Source organism: Anguilla rostrata, chromosome 18 (assembly GCF_018555375.3).
Source record: "Anguilla rostrata isolate EN2019 chromosome 18, ASM1855537v3, whole genome shotgun sequence".
NCBI lineage: Eukaryota > Metazoa > Chordata > Actinopteri > Anguilliformes > Anguillidae > Anguilla > Anguilla rostrata.
Window position 1 is genome coordinate 7312939 of NC_057950.1, and position 19942 is coordinate 7332880.

The following is a 19942-nucleotide window of genomic DNA, read 5'->3' on the forward strand; positions in this document are numbered from 1 at the left end:
TTGGGGGGGGGGGTGGGTGGGTGGAAACGGGGTCAGGCTATGTCTCAAACTTCCTGTTTTCCCTGTTTTTCTGTAGAGTATCTTTGTGACGGTGTCTCTGTAATTGGTGATGTTCGGATAAAACCGCACTGAAAGAGGTTTGTTTCTCCAGAGCGTGATTGCGACTCGGTAAAATGCGATTGTTTGGACACTCTGAATGCTCGGTTAGATTGCTTCTGAAAGTGAATAATTGTTGCGCTGTGGTCATAAGTTATATAACCGCACATTCCCCCCCCTTGCCTACACTGAGAGAAAATTATATGGCTCTCAGTGGCTGGGATTAGTGAATCACCCCTGTAAGTGCTGTGTGTTATTTCATTTCCTGCTCCGTGTAATGCGTCCATTAAAGACAAAGTGAGTGCACTCGTACCTTACACTGGTCTCAGCTTAAATAATCACTCAACACTGCTTTTGTCCTTCTGTACTGTCGCCATGGTGAGAAACTGGCTGCATGGTGGCAAGCAGCAGTCTCACATTCTCTCTCTCTCACACTGTCTCTCATTCTCTCTCTCCCCCTGTCTCACATTCTCTCTCTCTCTCTCTCGTTTTCAGTCTCACATTCTCTCTCTCTCACACTGTGTCTCATTTTCTCTCTCTCTGTCTTTCAGTCTCACATTCTCTCTCACCTTCTCTCATTCTGTCTTTCACTTTCATTCTCACTCATTCTTTCTCTCTTTCATTCTCGTCTCTCGCTTTCATTCTCTCTTGCTCTCATTCTTCTCTGTCTCCCTCTCGCCCTCTCTCCACTGTCAGTCACCTAGCATCTGTCTCTATTTCTCTCACTATCTCTCAATCTCTCACTGTATCTGTCATTCTCACTCTCTCTTTCTCCGTCACTCTCTCTTTCTCTCCTGCTCTCTCTCTCTCGGAACCCAAACTGCAGATACCCCCGCATGTGGCCGATCACCTATGAGCGGAATGCTCCGGAATGCTAACTGTGCATGAAATTGCGCTGATAAGAGGAATTGGCCCGATGTTCCAGTCTGCAGGAATGTTTTTTTTTTTTTTTTTTTTTTAAGGGGAAAAAAAAGGGAACTTAGCTTGTTAGCCAGCTGAGTGAGAAGTCCTCAGCTCCTCTGTGATGGCTGGCACATTGCAGCAGAGAGAGAAAGTGAGAGAGAGAGAGAAAGTGAGAGGGGGACAGAGAGAAAAAGAGAGAGAGGGAGTGAGAGGGGGAGAGAGAGAGTGAGAGGGAGAGAGAGGGAGAAAGAGAGAGAGGTGGGAGAGAGATGGAGAAAGAGAGAGAGAGAGAGAGGGGGAAAGAGGGTTGAGAGAGAGGGAGAAAGAGAGAGAGAGAGGGGGAAAGAGATGGAGAAAGAGGGTTGAGAGGGAGAGGGAGAAAGAGGCGGGGAGAGAGATGGAGAAAGAGGGTTGAGACAGAGGGAGAAAGAGAGAGAGGGGGGAAAGAGATGGAGAAAGACGGTTGAGAGAGAGAGAGGGAGCGGGAGAAAGAGAGAGATATAATGGAGTCTGCTAGGCTTCATCAGTGTCAGTACCCTGACAGGCCCTTCTCCTGCTGTATTTTAGTCAGCCGTGACGGGTATTGATGGGCCCAGCGTTCGCCTTCCTCATTGTGGCTGTGCTCCCCTGTCCAAACTCAGAGTCGGCATTCTGAGGGCTAGCAGCCGTCTATTTTACCGCTAAAAATAGCCCGTTGAGCTTGCCAGGCTGATAAACCGGTAATTAGTGGTGCCATTATCTGGTCCAGAGGCTCTTGGTCTCTACAGGACTCTGTTCAGAGAAGCTTTTCACGTTGAGTTGTATTTACTGCTGTGGTTGAAGAGGGACTCGCCGGAGATAGATGTAGTTTAGCAGTTAGTCCCGTCTAGTTTGGTGTGATTAACCTCCACCACAGAAGCACTGTTTGTGGTAGAGTAAAATGGTGGCAGAAACGGTATTAAGATAACTCCTGGTGAAATGACTTCATTTAAATGGCTATTGTCAAATTTGCAATGAAAAGAATGGCGGTAAGAATGTGCAACGTGGTTTCATCACCAACGAACATTGAGTGACTGTGTCAGTGTTTTATGCGGTCAAATGAATGTTATTAAGGCTGTCGGATTTTACGTGCGTTGAGGACGGGGTTAAAGATCCACCAGAATTTATACAGTCTCTGATTGGTGAGCATGGAAATGGCTATCTGAAATGTAGACACCTCAGTCTAGCATGTCCTTATTTATTAATCCTTTATAACATGTGGAAAGGAAGCAAGTAAGATTCTATAAGATACTGTACCATATGTCCTCTACATAGAAAGGAGTTGGGTCTTTAGCTCTGTCTCTGCAAGAAGTTTTAAGCTGTTTGTTGTAAACGCAGTGAGTACACACATACATGTAACACCACTTTTCTGGACTTGACTGGTTTCTGTTTTGCTGTGGCTGTTAAACGGCATCCAGGCCGTTTAACATCAAAAGCGGATGTGCCAGGGGAGAGGTGATGGAAGGAGAGGAGAGGAGAGGAGGGCAGTGGAGGAGAGAGGGGGGAGGGATGAGGAGCTGAGAGGAGAAGGGAGAGGAGGGGTGGGGGTGGGGGTGGGGGGGGCGGGGGGGGGCGGGATTGGATGCGCTGTCGTTTCATAAAGCCTGCAGCTGTGACCTTGGATTCTCGGCTCATGAGAGTTTGTGGGCGCAGTCAAATTCGACCTGACGGGCAGCCAATGAGGTGACCTGAGAGAGAAAGAGAGAGAGAGCTAAAGAGGGAAGGAGGAGAGAGAGTAGAGAGATGGGGAATAAGCAGAAAGAGAGAAGCTACCTGCCCATTATAACTACACACTGCTGCCCTGTCATATCAGAACGCCTGGCTCTCCACAGCAAAACCACTGTGCTCATGATTCAACCAACATTTCTCCTTAGCTTTTACTTTGAATTGAAAGCTAGACTAGACAGCTAACTAAAACAGACTCGCGAAACTGAGTTTGTGAAAAAGTGTCACATTTATGTTGATTGAATCCAGGCCAGTGACTGGTTCTTGCTCAATTAGTCAGTGATACCTTATTGTAGCTCCTTCCATTTTGATGTGGCATGAAACCTCGCCATTCTTCCAGGACTGATGTGATTAATGCTGTAAAACACAGGAAGAACATTTGGATGGATGTACGGTACCAGTAATTAACTAATAAATCTGGACGGACAGTTCTAGTGCTTCTGTTGGTGTTGAGTTTCGATTTGGTTTCTTTCTGGAAAACATCAATTTCAGGTTTGTGTAGCTGTAGCGGGGGAGTTAAGCTAGCAGTCAGATCTGACTGAACCGCCCTAGGCGACCTTTCACGGGTGGGAACAGAGTTCAGGGTTGTGTTTGTTTTCTGTTTTCTGTTGAGGAATTAGGTTTCTTTGTGCGGAAGACACCGAGTTGAAAAATGTCGCCGCTGGGAACGGAAATCCATACTTGCGTCCACAGTAGCTTCCTGTGCGGAGTGATTAATTTCGCGCGTATGCAGGTCATCCCTGATAAGCGAGCAGCGGCAACGGCTCCTCCTTCAGCAGGGCGGGCGGGGGGGGGGGGGGGGTTCTGTCAGGCACAAATGCAAGGATTGCACTAAAACCGCAGACACGGCAATCCGCGCGCCCCCATAAATCTTCCCCCCCCCCGGTCCAACCCGAGTTTGAGGAGTTCTCAGCAGGTGTTTTCAGTTCTTGCTACGCTCGAAGGGCAGCTTCACCCTAGAACCAAATTTTTTATTTAAAAAAATGATCTGTTCATCAATAATAATATGGCAAATAAAAATGTACGTGGCAGTTAGTGAACATGCCAGTCCTCTATCCATGGGGACCGCCCCATGTACTCAGTATGGTAATGACACATAGCGGTGTCAAAGAGGCTTGTTTCAGATGCAGAATGAGCCAAATAAGACAGAATCACAATTATGATTATAACATACATATGTAATATAATCGGTTTGCTCATCCAACAGTGGAAGGTTAAATAAATCACAATTTGAAACTGTGGTTTATTTTCCCTTTAAATGGCCTTTGGTACATCATCTCATTTTCTGGACAGTGGACAAAATACATTCAAGCTCCAATAGGAGACAAGTGGTAGTGGATATTTCTTTTTAGAAAGCACTTAATTTTTCACAAAACTGCCATGCAAGGTTTATTTATGAAGCTGTTGGTTGCCCCTCATTCTGTGAATGCTGTGCCTAAACTCAGACTGCAGTTAATGTTAATGTAGTGTGAGAGAGTAGTATTGAAACATAAATATGTATTTTTTCTGGGCATGCTGTCTCCTCAGCTGATTAATGGTGTTTTCGCTCCAGGTTCCAAACTGTGTGTTCTGGCCGTGCAGTTCCACGCTGTACAGTAGCCAGGCCAGTGTGTTGAGTTTCATCCCAGAGTGGACAGTCCTGTGGGTGTGCTTGAGTTCTTGAGGCTTGCAGTTTATTTATCCCTTCCTTTCCTGATATTGAATTATGTCAAGATATTTAGTAAAAAAAATAAAAAAATACGACAGTTAAAAAAAAAAAAAAAATTTGATAAACGACGTGTAGTTTGACATCAACAAGGAAAAGAATGTTCCTCATCAAAAAAGGGAAATATCCACCAAGAAAACATACACACATCATTGTAAATCATGAAAAGAAGAGGATTTACATCCCAATGACATCATAGCTTAAACTGGCCAAGGAAAGACTTGGTTTTGATACACAAAATACAGGTCAAGCCAATTGTTAGGGTTATAAAACAAGGCAAGGCTTTTGGGTGGAGGTTTTAACATCTGTCTGTCTGTCTGTCTGTCTGCCTGCCTGTTTGTCTCTCTGTCTGCCTGTTTGTCTGTCTGTCTGTCTGTCTGTCTGTCTGTCCTGCTGTTCAGTGGATGATCCAGGAGCCCCACCGGGTGGCGACGTTCTTCGGCTGCATCGGCACGGACAAGTTTGGCGAGATCCTGAAGAAGAAGGCGGAGGAGGCGCACGTGGACGCGCGGTACTACGAGCAGGACGAGGAGCCGACCGGAACCTGCGCCGCCTGCATCACCGGCGACAACAGGTCAGGGCGCTATCACTAACCCCCCCCCCCTTTTATTCTTTAAAACTGACAGCGCTGACAAGTGCACACTGACAAGTGCGTCGCTCTGGATAAGAGCGTCTGCCAGATGCCTGTAATGTAATGTAATGTAACATAAAAATATGAATGTAAGCAATCACAGCAGGTGAAGGCTCAGCTCCAGCTCACTGCCCTGGTGGAGCTCTACGGGTGTGGTGTGCTCCGCCCCAGCTGTTACGCGTTTTGTAGCACGGGTGTGTGTTTAAAAAAAAAAAACTTTTTTACCTGGTTACCCAGGAAACGCTGATTTTTCGAGCGCACCTCCAGGGCTTTCTCTCTCCAGCAGCGGGTAGCGGGAGAAACCTCCGGCAGCGGCTTCACGCGGGCGGCTCCTGAGGCGTTTCACGCCGAGTTTAAGTGTTTCCTGGCTAATGAGGAGAAAATGGCGTCCTGTCTGCTATGCACGGGTCAGATAGACAGATAGAGATGGGATCGGAGCACTAGGCCAGGGCGGGGTCCCTGACGTATCGTCATGGCGACAGGATCCTGGGGAAAGCTGTCAGTGACACGCTGCATTGGGGTGTGGTTTACCCCCCCCCCACCGCCTGACCCAGGAACGCCCTGTCTGTCCATCACCTCAGTGTCCTGGTTCACTGTTTCTATACCCTGCTTGCACCCATGTCTCCGCCCCCAAGGCATGCTAAAGCCATTACCTGGACAGGTCCTGGGCGTAGCTTCACCACAGGTGTGGTGTGGGGTGTTAGCACTGTGAACAGTGTGCTTTTTAAATAGATATATTTTTTGAGCTTTATTGGACAGGATCAGTGCAGAGAGACAGGAAGAAGGGGAAGTGAGAGAGAGAGGGAGGCATATGCGGCAAAGGTCGCACGGCCAGATTCAAATCACCGGTGAGCATTGAGCATGTGCACAGTGCTCTACAGGCTACACCACAAGACACCCCAAACGTTTTTTTTCCCCCAGTATCAGTGACTCTGCTATTATCTCTGATTTTAATGGTTTAAGTCTGACACTGGACTTAATCTAGATGAGGTTTGTGTAAATTTATCTGTTTACCCTGGAACCTCTGAAAGAAACAGCCAGTTGAGCTGTATTAACATAACATAACATCATAATGATGAGAATAGGCCATTCAGCCTGACAATGCTCGCCATTTTCCTAACTAAGTTCTACCTAGTGCTCTGATTACCTACAGCCTAGATGGTATCTAACACTGTGTCATGCCTGGTCTTGAAAATCAGAGTTTCTGCCTCTCCTGTGTGACCTGGCAGGCTATTCCACACATTGACTACTCTCTGCATGAAAAAATTATTCCAAATGTCTGTACATATTCAGAGGGTCATATACACATAAACTTTTTATGTGTGCAATTTCTGCATCCAAGGACTTCCTGCATATCTGCCTGAACATCTTAGTCCAATTTCATTAGTATCAAACAGCATAACATAATGCCCCCTAATCGCAATTTGTAAACCAATCCTTCTTTTACTGTTGGTATTGTTATCTGTCATACTGGTTTGTCATATTTGCCATAATTTACTTGTAATGAAAAAGTACCCTCTGTAAACCAGTGGACCCTGCACATGTAAATACATTTTGCTCAATTATATTTGAGTGGCATTTGTGCTAATTTTATAATAATGAAATTTTGTGATAATTTTGCTAGAATGTTTTGCGGTTTATTAAGTTGTGTAAGCCAAAGGAAAACATTTACTCTGGATCTCAGTAGAGCAGTTTGTGTCAGAGCTCAGTTACAGGCTCATAGTAGCAAGTTTTTAATTTATGAATTTATGATTTCTTCTTCAATCATGTTTTAATGTGCCTCCTGTATCAGGGTTAAGCAGTCATGTCTTGTTTTATTGTTGTGTTTATTACTTCAGTAAAATTGCATGAGGGTCCCTGTAAATGTAAACACTTTTTACTCTGTTATGTTTGAGTGGCATTTATGTAATGTGTTCTTTTTATTAGAATTTATTGGTGTTCAGCATTAGCATTTATAAAAGCTCTGTGACTGACAAATACCTGCAACTTCTTTACATTTTTAAAGTTTGACTTTTTAAGAACCTATTTTCTAGTCAGAATGCTTTTTGGTAAATTAAAAATTAAATTAAAATTAAAATTGACTGGAGAAAGCAGATATCAGCATTTGAAGTTGTGTTTAAAAATTCAAAGATATTGTGCATGAAAGAGATGAAGGGACATGGGTTCGATTTTAAAACGCTTTTCTTTATGCTGCTTTTATTTCTCTTTTTCTCCTAATTTGGATTGCCCAGTTATATACATATATATATCAGTGCTGCATTACGTTCAAAAAGCTCAACAGCTGTGTCTCTTTCCATATATAATATAACTGCAAATATAGTCTCCTCTGTGGATTCAGGAAATTTCCGACAAGCGTGTGATCTCCTCCCAGGGACGTGATGTCCGCAATTCACAGGTGGGGATTGCACAGGTATGAGTCTGGAGGGGATATGCAGCTCGACTGGTGGAAGTTCAGGTGCCTGACCAACCAGCAGGGGGCGCTATCATGGTATCACCCGAGCCCAATGAAACCCCCCCCTCCTTCCCTGGGCAACCTCAGCGCCAACCGTGTGTCGCCCGGACGGGGCTGCCTGTGTCAGTCGGCACTGGCACGGTCCGTATTCAACACCAGACCGCCAGGCCCGTGCATGCGCTGGATCAGTGCCTTAACAGGATGCATCACCCAGCAGTCCCCTCCATTTCAGTTCTTTGAGCTGCTAGCCTGCAGTTAGCGATTTCAGCTGTGTTTTAGGTTCTTTGTAGCTGCTCGTGTACAGCTGTGTACAGATGCTGCCTCTGCACACTCCTTGCTGCTTATAGACTGGGTTGGGTATTTGAGACAAAGACTTTTTGGGGAAATTGATTTTGTCTGGCTTTGCGAATTTCACAACATGTTCCGCCATTTTAACGTGTAGGAGATGTAAAACAGGGCACACTTCCAAGAAAAAAGGACTCCTGCACCCCCATGTTTTTTTTCAATCATACATTTATTGGAAGGAGAGGAGACAGTCTGCCCTACTCGTATTCTTTTCACTTACAGATGGGGAAAACAGAGAGGGTAACAGATAGAGATGGGATCACAGTACAGAGAGGGTTACAGATAGAGATGGGATCACAGTACAGAGAGGGTTACAGATAGAGATGTGATCACAGTACAGAGAGGGTAACAGATAGAGATGGGATCACAGTGCAGAGAGGGTAACAGATAGAGATGGGATCACAGTACCGAGAGGGTAACAGATGGAGATGGGATCACAGTACAGAGAGGGTTACAGATAGAGATGGGATCACAGTACAGAGAGGGTTACAGATAGAGATGGGATCACAGTACAGAGAGGGTTACAGATATAGAGATGGGATCACAGTACAGAGAGGATTACAGATAGAGATGGGATCACAGTACAGAGAGGGTTACTGATAGAGGTGGGATCACAGTACAGAGAGGGTTACAGATAGAGATGGGGTCACAGCACAGAGAGGGTTACAGATAGAGATGGGATCACAGTGCAGAGAGGGTTACAGATAGAGATGGGATCACAGGGCAGAGAGGGTACAGATAGAGATGGGTCACAGTACAGAGAGGGTTACAGATAGAGATGGGATCACAGTGCAGAGAGGGTTACAGATAGAGATGGGATCACAGTACAGAGGGGTACAGATGAGATGGGATCACAGTACAGAGAGGTTACAGATGGAGATGGGATCACAGTACAGAGAGGGTTACAGATAGAGATGGGATCACAGTACAGAGAGGGTTACAGATAGAGATGGGATCACAGTACAGAGAGGGTTACAGATAGAGATGGGATCACAGTACAGAGAGGGTTACAGATAGAGATGGGATCACAGTACAGAGAGGGTAACAGATGGAGATGGGATCACAGTACAGAGAGGGCTACAGATAGAGATGGGATCACAGTACAGAGAGGGTCTACAGATGAGATGGGATCACAGTACAGAGAGGTACAGATGAGATGGGATCACAGACAGAGAGGGTTACAGATAGAGATGGGATCACAGTACAGAGAGGGTTACAGATAGAGATGGGATCACAGTACAGAGAGGGTTACAGATAGAGATGGGATCACAGTACAGAGAGGGTTACAGATGGAGATGGGATCACAGTACAGAGAGGGTTACAGATAGAGATGGGATCACAGTACAGAGAGGGTTACAGATAGAGATGGGATCACAGTACAGAGAGGGTTACAGATAGAGATGGGATCACAGTACAGAGAGGGTAACAGATAGAGATGGGATCACAGTACAGAGAGGGTAACAGATAGAGATGGGATCACAGTACAGAGAGGGTTACAGATAGAGATGGGATCACAGTACAGAGAGGGTCACAGATAGAGATGGGATCACAGTACAGAGAGGGTAACAGATGGAGATGGGATCACAGTACAGAGAGGGTCACAGATAGAGATGGGATCACAGTACAGAGAGGGTCACAGATAGAGATGGGATCACAGTACAGAGAGGGTCACAGATGGAGATGGGATCACCTCCTATCAGGAAGCATTTGGTGTGGATTTTGATTTAGCTTCACTGAACGGATCGCATAAGCCTCTGGGCTTGGAGGTTTTTGCAGTGAGAGCAAGCAAGCATCCTGGATGAATTTGAAGACTGCAGTCTGGCTTTCCTTAAACTTGTGTTCTGTGCCAGGGGTTTCCAATTGTTCTGACCTACTTAAAGAGGGAGTAAATGTCTTCAAACCTGCCCCTTATTAAAACGTACGTTAGCCTGGAAAACAGAACATAGCCATTCGGGCATAGAATTGAAATGTTTAACATATTTAAACACAAGCGCATGAACACTGTAACTAGTAAAGGGGATGTAAAGGTTATAAGGTTTGTGTTTTGTCAGGTTTTTGGTGCATGTGGTGGTTCAAAAAGAACATTTTTGAGACACATAATACATGCAGAAAACAAAATAACATTATTTCACCCATCAGCTACAACAGGTCATAAGAAATGTCTGGAACATACTGCTTGTGTTGAGGAAACAGTCTGTGATTGAGCGGCACTAATTAAAGTAACTGAATAACTACTTGGCTTCTGTACGACTTGAATACAAATATGGATCTGTATGGATATGGATCTGTCTTTGATGGCCAGGATACTTTGCAGCCACTTTCACTGAGTCATCCATATTTCAGAGTTCATTTTTCAAGGAGTGCATTTTTCAAAGAGTTATGCTGTGGAGCTGTATACGTGCACACGCACACACACACACACACACATACACACACTTGTGCGTACATGTACACACACACATACACATACACGCACTCGTGCTCACACACACACACACACACACACACACACATCCTCTGCGTGATTCCCTGCTGACACATGGGTGGGTAGAGTCACAAACCCCCCCCCCCTCCCCCTGCTCATTAACCAGCAGTCTGAGGATCAGTACCACCTCACTGACCCCTCCCCCCCCCATCCACTCCCCACTCCATCTGCTGCCTGTGACCCACGCCGTCAGCCCTCTGCTTCCTCTCCAGCGGGACATGGGCTCGGAGCCCCGAAGTGATTCACACCTGGGAACGGGACACCTGAGAGATCCCACACTGTACGAGTGTGCAGCTCCAGCTCAGAGCTGAAGCTCAGATCTCACACAGGTGTGTGGCTCTGAGCTGAAGCTGAGATCTCACACAGGTGTGTGGCTCTGAGCTGAAGCTGAGATCTCACACAGGTGTGTGGCTCTGAGCTGAAGCTGAGATATCTCACACAGGTGTGTGGCTCTGAGCTGAAGCTGAGATATCTCACACAGGTGTGTGGCTCTGAGCTGAAGCTGAGATCTCACACAGGTGTGTGGCTCTGAGCTGAAGCTGAGATCTCACACAGGTGTGTGGCTCTGAGCTGAAGCTCAGATCTCACACAGGTGTGTGGCTCTGAGCTGAAGCTGAGATCTCACACAGGTGTATGGCTCTGAGCTGAAGCTGAGGTATCTTACACAGGTGTGCAGCTCTGAGCTGAAGCTCAGATTTCTCACACAGGTGTACAACTGTCTGGTCTGCAGATTTTTAAGAGATTTGTTTGGGGGTTTTTTTGTGTAGTTTTTTAATTGTATATGAAGTAGGTTAAAAATAAGACATTAACAAAGTCACTCAGTGTGCAGGGATATCTTTAAAAATTCACTAGGGGCTGGTGGCAGGATTATCCTTTTGTAATTATCACTGTTTTAAAATATTCTGGCATATATGGGACATTCTCTTATTTGTGTATTAGAGAAGAAACTAAAAAAAACTTTTAAAAAACAAAACAGCAGTGAAAGTGATACCACAAATCCAAAATAGTATATAAATAGTATAAACACTGTAAAGTTGCGTTCCCAATAAAAACAGTAAATGGTAAACTGATGGTAAGTTTCCCTGCTTTCAGTCTAAGCCTTCAGGCTGAATGCTTTAACGGGGTGTTTGCGGTTGTGCTGATGCCAGGCATTTCTAACGCATGTTTCGGTGTGTGCTGTTCGCAGGTCTGGAAGACCTGTTCTAGACTTCCATAGAACTGACAGGTAGGCAGCGGTGGCTGCTCCGCTGACCCCTGTTTGGAGCTCATCTCTCTGGGAGTGTGCGAGGCGTGTGCGAATAGTGTATGAGGCAAGTGTGAAGAGTGTGAACTGGGCTGCCAACCTCGCCTGAATCTGAGAAAAAAAAGTTAATTCTATATATACATATATAAATATATATATATATACACACATATACACACATAAAATTGTTGCTGTCATTAATTTTACATTCATTTTGGTAAAGTATATTTTGTACAGTAATCGGGGTGGCGTAGAGCAGTTTCTCTAGGTTGGCGTGCCCTTTTCTCACTTTGAGCACCCGCCCCTCAGAAGCTCTCTGCGCAGGGCTGATAAACACTCCGCTATTCTGCTGTAATCTAACATACGGTGATTCGCTACACTAATCCGAGGCTGGGCCTGCTGTCAGACACCTGCATTTTAGAAATGCAAGTCATGAAAATGTCTGTTTTGACCAATTTCACCTGTGTGTTGTAAGAGTTTAACAAGTATTTGAGCAGTGGGTAGCACTGTCGCCTCACAGCAAGTAGGTCCTGTGCCTGGGCCTTTCTGTGTGGAGTTTGCATGTTCTCCCCCTGTCAGTATGAGTTTCCTCCGGCTGCTCCAGTTTCCTCCCACAGTCCAAAGACATACAGGTAGGTTCATTGGAGACTCTAAATTGCCCATAGGTATGAGTGTGTGTGTGAATGGAGTTTGTGCCCTGCGACAGATTGGCGGCCTGTCCAGGGTTTATTCCTGCCTCTTGCCCAATACACCCTGGGATAGGTTCCATCCCCACCCCCCCCCGACCCTGCCCAGGATAAGCGAGTATAAATAATGGATGGATGGATGACAGGTTTGCTCAGTGCATTGTGGGTACTGATCTATGAGGTATGTGCGTGGTTTATTGTGGGTACTGATTAATGAGGGGTGTGTGCAGGGAATTGTGGGTACTGATCAATGAGTGGTGTGTGCAGGGGATTGTGGGTACTGATCAATGAGTGGTGTGTGCAGTGCATTGTGGGTACTGATCAATGAGTGGTGTGTGCAGTGCATTGTGGGTACTGTTTAATGAGCGATGTGTGCAGTGCATTGTGGGGACTGATGAATGCATTGTGGGGAAGGCAGTGAATCGTCAGGGCGACGTGCACTTAACTAACCACACAGGTATTCAGGTGAAGCAGACACCACATTCATGCCGTTCTTGTTGCCGTGGCTGCGAGGCGTTATCTTCCGGCTGGCAGACATTTCACCGCGTCCTTCTGAGGAGAGGTGCGGCTAGCGCCGAGCGAGAGCGCTGCCCTTCGGAGCGCAAGTGGTTGTTTTTGTTGACATGGCAACTGCAACGGAGTTTAACGATAAACAGAATGGCCTTTAGGGAGGGCCTGTACATACTGTACATGCCACTGCTCTGTTCAAGCATTTTTTTCTGTTTGTTATAAATGAAAACTGTCTAAAATCTGTCCTTCACACAAAAAAAATGTTACAATTTTATTACTGGCAGAGTGGAAAAATAGCAACTGTTTTCCAAAGCAGCCTTCGTATGAATGAATTTGACTTTGTTGTGATATTTAAAGAGCAGTAGATACACATAGATCAGTGTGTTTAGAGTAGCCATAGAAAACCCTGTACTGTCAGGGAGATGGCCACCGAATTGTGAATCAGTGGGCCAGGCGTCCTTGGTTTACCACTTCATTATCATGTTATAGTTACCGGGCGGATACTCACAGGTAACAGCTGTCACCTCTACGCTCGTCTTAGCCGCAGAGCTGTGTGACTCTCCTGTAGTACTGTGTGGACTGCTGGGTGTGAAATTGTCACTGGCTCTCCTGTACGACTGCATACCTGCAGTGTGTGGAACAGCCACTGGCTCTGTGGGAAGCGCTTAGTGTGAAGCTGAAGAGTGTGCTCACTTCAGCATGGTGTTGATGGAAAAGAAGTTTAGAAGTTGTTAAAAAATAATAATGCATTTTTAAAAGTATTGAACAGGGTGTGCCTGTTATTGCAGGTCCCTGGTGGCTAACCTGGCCGCAGCCAACTGCTACAAGAAGGACAAGCACCTGGACCTGGAAGGGAACTGGAAGCTGGTGGAAAAAGCCAAAGTCTATTACATTGCAGTAAGTAGCTCGCCCGTCATTGGCCCTCTGTCATTGGCCCTCTGTCATTGGCTCTTCTGCCACTGGCCCATCTGCCATTGGCCCATCTGCTTTTAGCCCATCTGTCATTGGCTGGTCTGTCTTTGGCCCGTCAGTCATTGGTCCGTCTGTCACTGACCTGTCTGTCATTGGCCTGTTTCAGATGCAACTGCACGCAGCAGAAACAACTGGTATGAAATAACAACTTGATTTTGAAATGTTAAAATTTTTTAAACCATCCTTAGATTTTTTTGTTTCTGTGTAAATTCAGTTCAGTATATTAAAAGTTAAATCGGACACTCCGAGCACACAGTAGATAAACAGGCCTTCCGAAACCAAATGCCGTTTCAGAGAGCCCCAGGTGGGCTCTTGATAATGGCCTGGATGAAGGAGAGCTGAGGGAGAGGAGGAGTGAGCGTTTGAGCAGCCTGGCCCTCGCCGAATCGCCCCAGACTGTGAAACTATATCGCCATGGCGTTTCGGCGTGAGTTGGCTCCCGGCAGGGCGAGCTTGTTTTTTTTAAAATTTATTTTGGGCCCGAGAAGCTCGGGGAAAAAAACACCGCCTCTCGGCACAGGCGGGAGGCGTCCAGCACAACAAACACGTGTAATGGGCTCAGCCTCCGTCCCTCCTCCTACCTGCAGCGGAAGCTTCCGGCTCTCGAGACACACATCGGCAGCTGGGTGCGTGGAAATCGATTACCCAGCCAGCCGGGTTCATTGAAAATGCGGTTATCATCTCAGCTGTTAGGCCGCGGCTCCAATGTGTTCTGCGCCGGCCTCCAGCTTGCTCTTCAAGGGTTTCACATGTTCCCCCCCACCGCAACAACCCCCCCCCCCCCCAAATCCCCCAACCCCCGCTCCCACCACCAACCTCCCTCGAGTCCACAAATACACCAGCGTCCAGCAGAGAGCATCCGTTTCCTCTCCTGAAGATCGGGCGCGCGTCCCTGGTTCGATCTGCACGAGCGTAACGCGTTCAGCGTTTTCTTTCGAGCGTGTCTATGAAACGTTGTGTCCGCGACCTGTTTATCAAGCCTGCGAAGTCTGAGTTGTAGCTCTGACAGTGAGACACGGCTGTGTGCTGGCACGTAAACGTTGCGTTTTTTTCTCCTCATCAGTCTGTAAATTGGGTCCAGATTTTAATCTGGCGGTCGGAGAGCTTGTGTTTGGCTATTAAGGCTCATCGAAAGCAAAACGTCCAATCCATCCCCAGGAAAGAGGCCCGGTGCGAATAAATAAGTGAATAAAAAATGAGATGTGATGTGAGTTTGAGCAGCGTTTCCTGGCCTGGACGAGGCTTGTTCTGGGCAGTCTGGCTGCTCTCTGTGCTCCAGCTCTACTTCCTGTGTCCAGCAGCGAGTCCTGTCTGTAGTCCTGGATGTGTTCCGGTTTGTGGGAATCAATTTTTTTTGTGTTTTGCCGGCGCTGACCATTCCGGTGCCAGCCCGGCTCTCGTCTGACCGGACGTTCGGAATGCAGTGCCTAGAGACGCACCGCTCATCTTCGCGCATTTATTTATTTATTTATTCGTTTATTTATTCGTTTACTTATTTAAAAACGTTACGTTAGGGCGCTAACCTGGCCTAAGGTGGCAGCTGCTGAGCGCTGTGATTGGCTGAAAGAGCGGCTCATTAGAGCCCGCTGTGAGGCCATGCAGCTCGCCCTGGAACCTGCGGTGGTGGCGGTTACGGTGGCGGTTGTGATAGTGGTTGCGGTTGTGGTTGTCGCGGCAGCGGTGGTAGTGGTGGTGATAGTGGTTGTGGTTGTCGCGGCAGCGGTGGTGGTGGTGGCGGTTGTGTCGTTGGCGACGGTTGTGGCGTTTGCGGTTGTGGTTGTGGTGTCAGTGGCGGCGGTGGAGGAACAGGCAGACGGCGCCGCCGTTTCTCACAAAGAGAACTGCTGAACTTCTGCCAAATGTGCGGCGGCAGTCTGTTGCTAGGGAATGGGGGTCCTGAGGCAAATGATCACACATTGAGCAGTAACAAGAGGAGCGGAGAGGAAAAAAAATGACAAAAGAGGGAGGGAAAAAAAAGAGAAGAGGATGCATAAAAAATGACATAAAACACAGATGCAGCGCAGCCATTTAAAATAGCCTCGCCTCGTCTCAAAATGGGTTTTATGGGGAAGGATACGGGTTTAAAAATGTAGCAAAGATGACTGACTCTAATTGTAAGGGGTGCGTTTTTGTGTGTGTATGTGTGTGTATGTGTGTGTACGTGTGTATGCTGGCCCAGTTAACCCACCCAACCTTCCACGGAGATGGAGAGAGCGAATCGTGCTGGCGCACGCACGCACGCACGCCCGCACGCTTGCACGCGCTCTGCAGCATCGAGCCGCCCTGTTTTTCCGGTCCGCAGCGCTGGAGTTCGGCCCTGTAATCTGATCCCCCCCCTGGCAGACGCTTCCTCCATTATGCCACTTTAAATTAGCTGATTGTGCCACAGTCTTTCTGGGCTCTGGCAACCACAGGGTCTCTGACTCAACCCAAAACAGATCTGATACCGGAGAGAAGATGTCCTTACATGGGAATGTGTGAGATGAGTCACACTGAGGGAGGGGGGGGTGGGGGAGAGACGGAGAGAAACGGAAAAGGGAGAGGGGGGAGGGAGAGGGGGAGAGAATCAGAGGAGCGGGAGGATGAGGGGGTGAGGGAGAGGGGGAGAGAGAATCAGTGAAGGAGAGGGAGAGAGGGAGAGAGAAAAAATCTGTAAACAGTCGGTAGAGAGAGAAGATGGAGAATGTCAAAGATTTATTAACGTTTCATTAATAATACAGCAATGCTAATTATAATAACAGTAAAAACCGCTCAAATTAATAACGTTAAAGATATTCCAGCCTTTTCCTTGCCTTTGGCGTGTTTGCGCTTGTTCCACATGGCTGATCCGGACCAAGCTTTGCTCCCTGGCATCTGTGCTCTGCTCAGCCTGTTAAGCCCCGCCCACAGTCATGCTAGCATTGCAAGCTACTGACCACGCCCACATTAACACTAATTTTGGGGGCTACTGACCCTGCCAACATTCATGCTAATGCTGGGGGCTACTGACCCCACCCACATTTACCCTAATGTTTGGGGGGTACTGACCCTGCCCAAATTCATGGTAATGTTGGGAGCTATTGCCATAACACATGCATGCCACAAATTTCCCATTGCAGAACTAGAATGAGGGCCAAATGTCACATAAATATGTAAATATTTAAAGAAATCAGGTTGATTATATGGTGTTCACACATTTCATTTCCAGCTTGTATTATTTATAATCTGCATGAGAGCTTTTCTGGAATAGATTATGTGACTAAGCCGCAGAGAGACAGCTAGAGGGAAAAAAAAAAACAAGGGAGCAGGGGAGAGACCGAAGGAGTGTAAGTGACAAAGAAAGAAAGGAGGAACGAGGGGGAGAAGAGAGTAGAAGAGCGAAGGAAAGCGAGGGGGACGTGGAGTAAGTGAGAGATGTAGTGAGATGTAAGCCCCGCCCACATTCACGCTAACATTGGGCAAGCAGGCTTGCTGTAAGCCCCACCCACAATTCACGGTAATGTTGGGCAAGCAGGCTTGCTGTAAGCCCCACCCACATTCACGGTAATTTTGGGCTAGTGCGCCAAATTGCCATGTACCCTGGCAACAGCGGCAGAAGACTGCACCCGTGAGCACCCCCCCCCCCGCCCAGGGCCTCCTGCCTGGACCTGTGCTGACCTTGAAGTGCCGTATCCGGGCGTGGCATCGTGTTGCCACCCACGTTGTGTCACGTCATGCAGTGCATGTGCACATAGCGGGCCAATGAGGCTCTGTCTGAGACCGTCGGCTGGTTACGGTTAAATTGAACCCTTCCCTGTTCGCCTGACAAACTTCATTCTTGGTAACACTTACAAATAGGACATTTGGAAATGCATTGCATTTTATTTAGAATTTCTCCGTAACTGGTTTGGCTTGGCTTTCTCGTGTTGGTCAAAGCAGTTGTCCTTAAAATAGGCTTGAGCAATTCCTACCAGCATCTTAAATAACAGCTTCTCTGTTCTCTGGCCTGCCGGCCTACCTGCTCTCTGAAGTTATACGTTTATTTTCTCTGAGGCTGTTTGAAGAAACTGCCATCTTTTTCACCCACATTCTGCTTTCATGTTTTAAAAAAGAAAAGAATCTGTTGGCTGAAAATACTTGTTTAAACCCTGTTTCAGTGCGATAACCTGAAATTTCCTGCTACCATTTAATGAAAGTTAAATTTGTAATTTCATAATTGGAGGCATAATGTTCCATGGTGTAGCAGGTGATTTATTTGGCACTTTCTGTTCCTAGTTTCATACTTGGGCTATGTGGAGGTAGGCGGCGGTTTGCTAAGCCCGAGGTGTTTATGGGTCTCATCGAGCCGTTAGCTGGCGGGAGCGACACGCGTGACTTGTCTTAATGGGATGCCATAGAGCATTCCCTCGACACGTGTGCACACGCAAGTCTCCCCACGTGTGCACGAACACGCCACACATGGCCATCCATGCGTGCGCGCAGAGACACACGCCACGCGTCTCCCTCCCTGCGTGTCTAAAAACACGGCATGCGCTCTCTCTGCGTGTCTAAAAACACGCCACGCGTCCTCTCCGCGTGTCTAAAAACACGCTGCGCTCTCTCGCGTGTCTAAAAACACGCCGCGCGCTCTCTCCGCGTGTCTGAAACCGCCGCCGCAAGCCTTCCCGCGGCTACAGGCCACGCGGCTTACTCCTCTGCCGCTGCTGCGATCTTCTGCGCCCCTGACGGCTCTAAAAAATCGCGCTGGTCCTCCGCTGAGGCCGCCGTGTTGCGCGTTCCGCGGCTGCTAGCGTGCTCCTGTCTGGCTCCGCGAGTTTTGCGGCTTGTTTGTTTTTTTGTTTTTTTTTTACCTCGCCGTCGAACGGACGTAAACCTGCCGCGTTGTTCTGAAATACGAGGACGGCGTTCTCCTTTTATTAAGACGACGTCGCGGGGACGATCGCTCCTGCGACGTCGCGTCTGAGTCATTCGCTCCGAGTGAGGTGAGACGTTTGTAGATCCCCCCGGTCCCCGGCGTTCCGTGACTCAGACGGAAAGGAGCTGCTCCCCCGGCAGCCCGGTGCTCCTACAGGGGCGGGAACGTTGGAGGACCCTGTGCTAGGAGGGCCGCGTGGTCGTGGAGCGTTATCGATTTTTTTAAAAACTCCCTGGTGTTGCCGTTTTGTTTGCGCGCCCTGGGTTCGTTAGATCCCTGGCGAGTATATTACATATTACATTACATTACAGGCATTTAGCAGACGCTCTTATCCAGAGCGACTTACACAACTTTTACATAGCATTTTTACATTGTATCCATTTATACAGCTGGATATATACTGAAGCAATGCAGGTTAAGTACCTTGCTCAAGGGTACAACGGCAGTGTCCTACCCGGGAATCGAACCTGCGACCTTTCGGTTACAAGCCCAGTTCCTTACCCACTGTGCTACACTCCGTCCGAGTTCAAATGTTACTGGACTCTGGGTCTGATTTACTATAGACCTTTTAGCGTGTCTAAAACCTGTTAGCACGTGCAAGACCAATAACATGTCCGGTGATTGGTCCTGGTATTTGTTTTTGCACCCGCCATTGGCTGTGTTATTAAATCAGACCCCTTCCGTGCTCATTCACAAGGTGCCACCTGGGACTCCCCTGTGCGGTTTACGCACTGAGCGTGTGCCGTGCCATACTTAAAGGCCGTCCACTGCTCACGCTGTTTTTATGTCTCCCTGAAAATACGCTCCCTTGGTTTCAGGCTCAGTTATTTATCTGAGATTCCATAGAGCTTACTTCAGTCCCGTCCATACATACATATGGATTTGCTTTACGGTCTGTTTATTACACCGTCGGTCAACTCACCTGACCCAGTTCTTGGGTCTGAACTGGCTGCTGATTTTAAGGTGAAAGCAAAAGACAAGCAGAACCCTGTGGTGCTGCTGTACTGTGTGTACTGTGGTTCTTGGCCATGATGTTTCTTGGATGAGGAGCCGCTTGGATTAATCGCTGGCTACTGTAATTAAAATGGAGTGTTGTGTTTTGATTGGCATTTTGGAATGTCTGGCATTCTGTCACATTCAGCTCAGTCATTGGCTGTGCTGGACAAACAAATATCTGTTAGAAGGTTTAACATTTGAATGGTAAAACCCCACCAAATGAACCAATAGGAAAACACCACTGATCCTGGGATTATGGTCAATGATGCTTACTGTTTATCTTGATGGTCAGTGAGCGAGGT

At 47.3% G+C, this 19942-nt stretch overlaps 1 protein-coding gene across 5 annotated transcripts in view; it reads left to right on the forward strand.

Annotated features, from left to right (window-relative positions):
• LOC135245329 (adenosine kinase-like) overlaps window positions 1–19942 on the forward strand; it is a 152586-nt gene that overhangs the window by 59585 nt on the left and 73059 nt on the right. For 3 of the 5 annotated variants that reach the window (XM_064318346.1, XM_064318349.1, XM_064318348.1), the window contains exons 5-7: window positions 4849–5021; window positions 11547–11585; window positions 13588–13696. In XM_064318346.1, the coding sequence (XP_064174416.1) occupies window positions 4849–5021; window positions 11547–11585; window positions 13588–13696 (321 nt within the window). The remainder of the gene's footprint in view (window positions 1–4848; window positions 5022–11546; window positions 11586–13587; window positions 13697–19942) is intronic. The other 2 variants (XM_064318347.1, XM_064318350.1) reach the window with 1 other exon arrangement.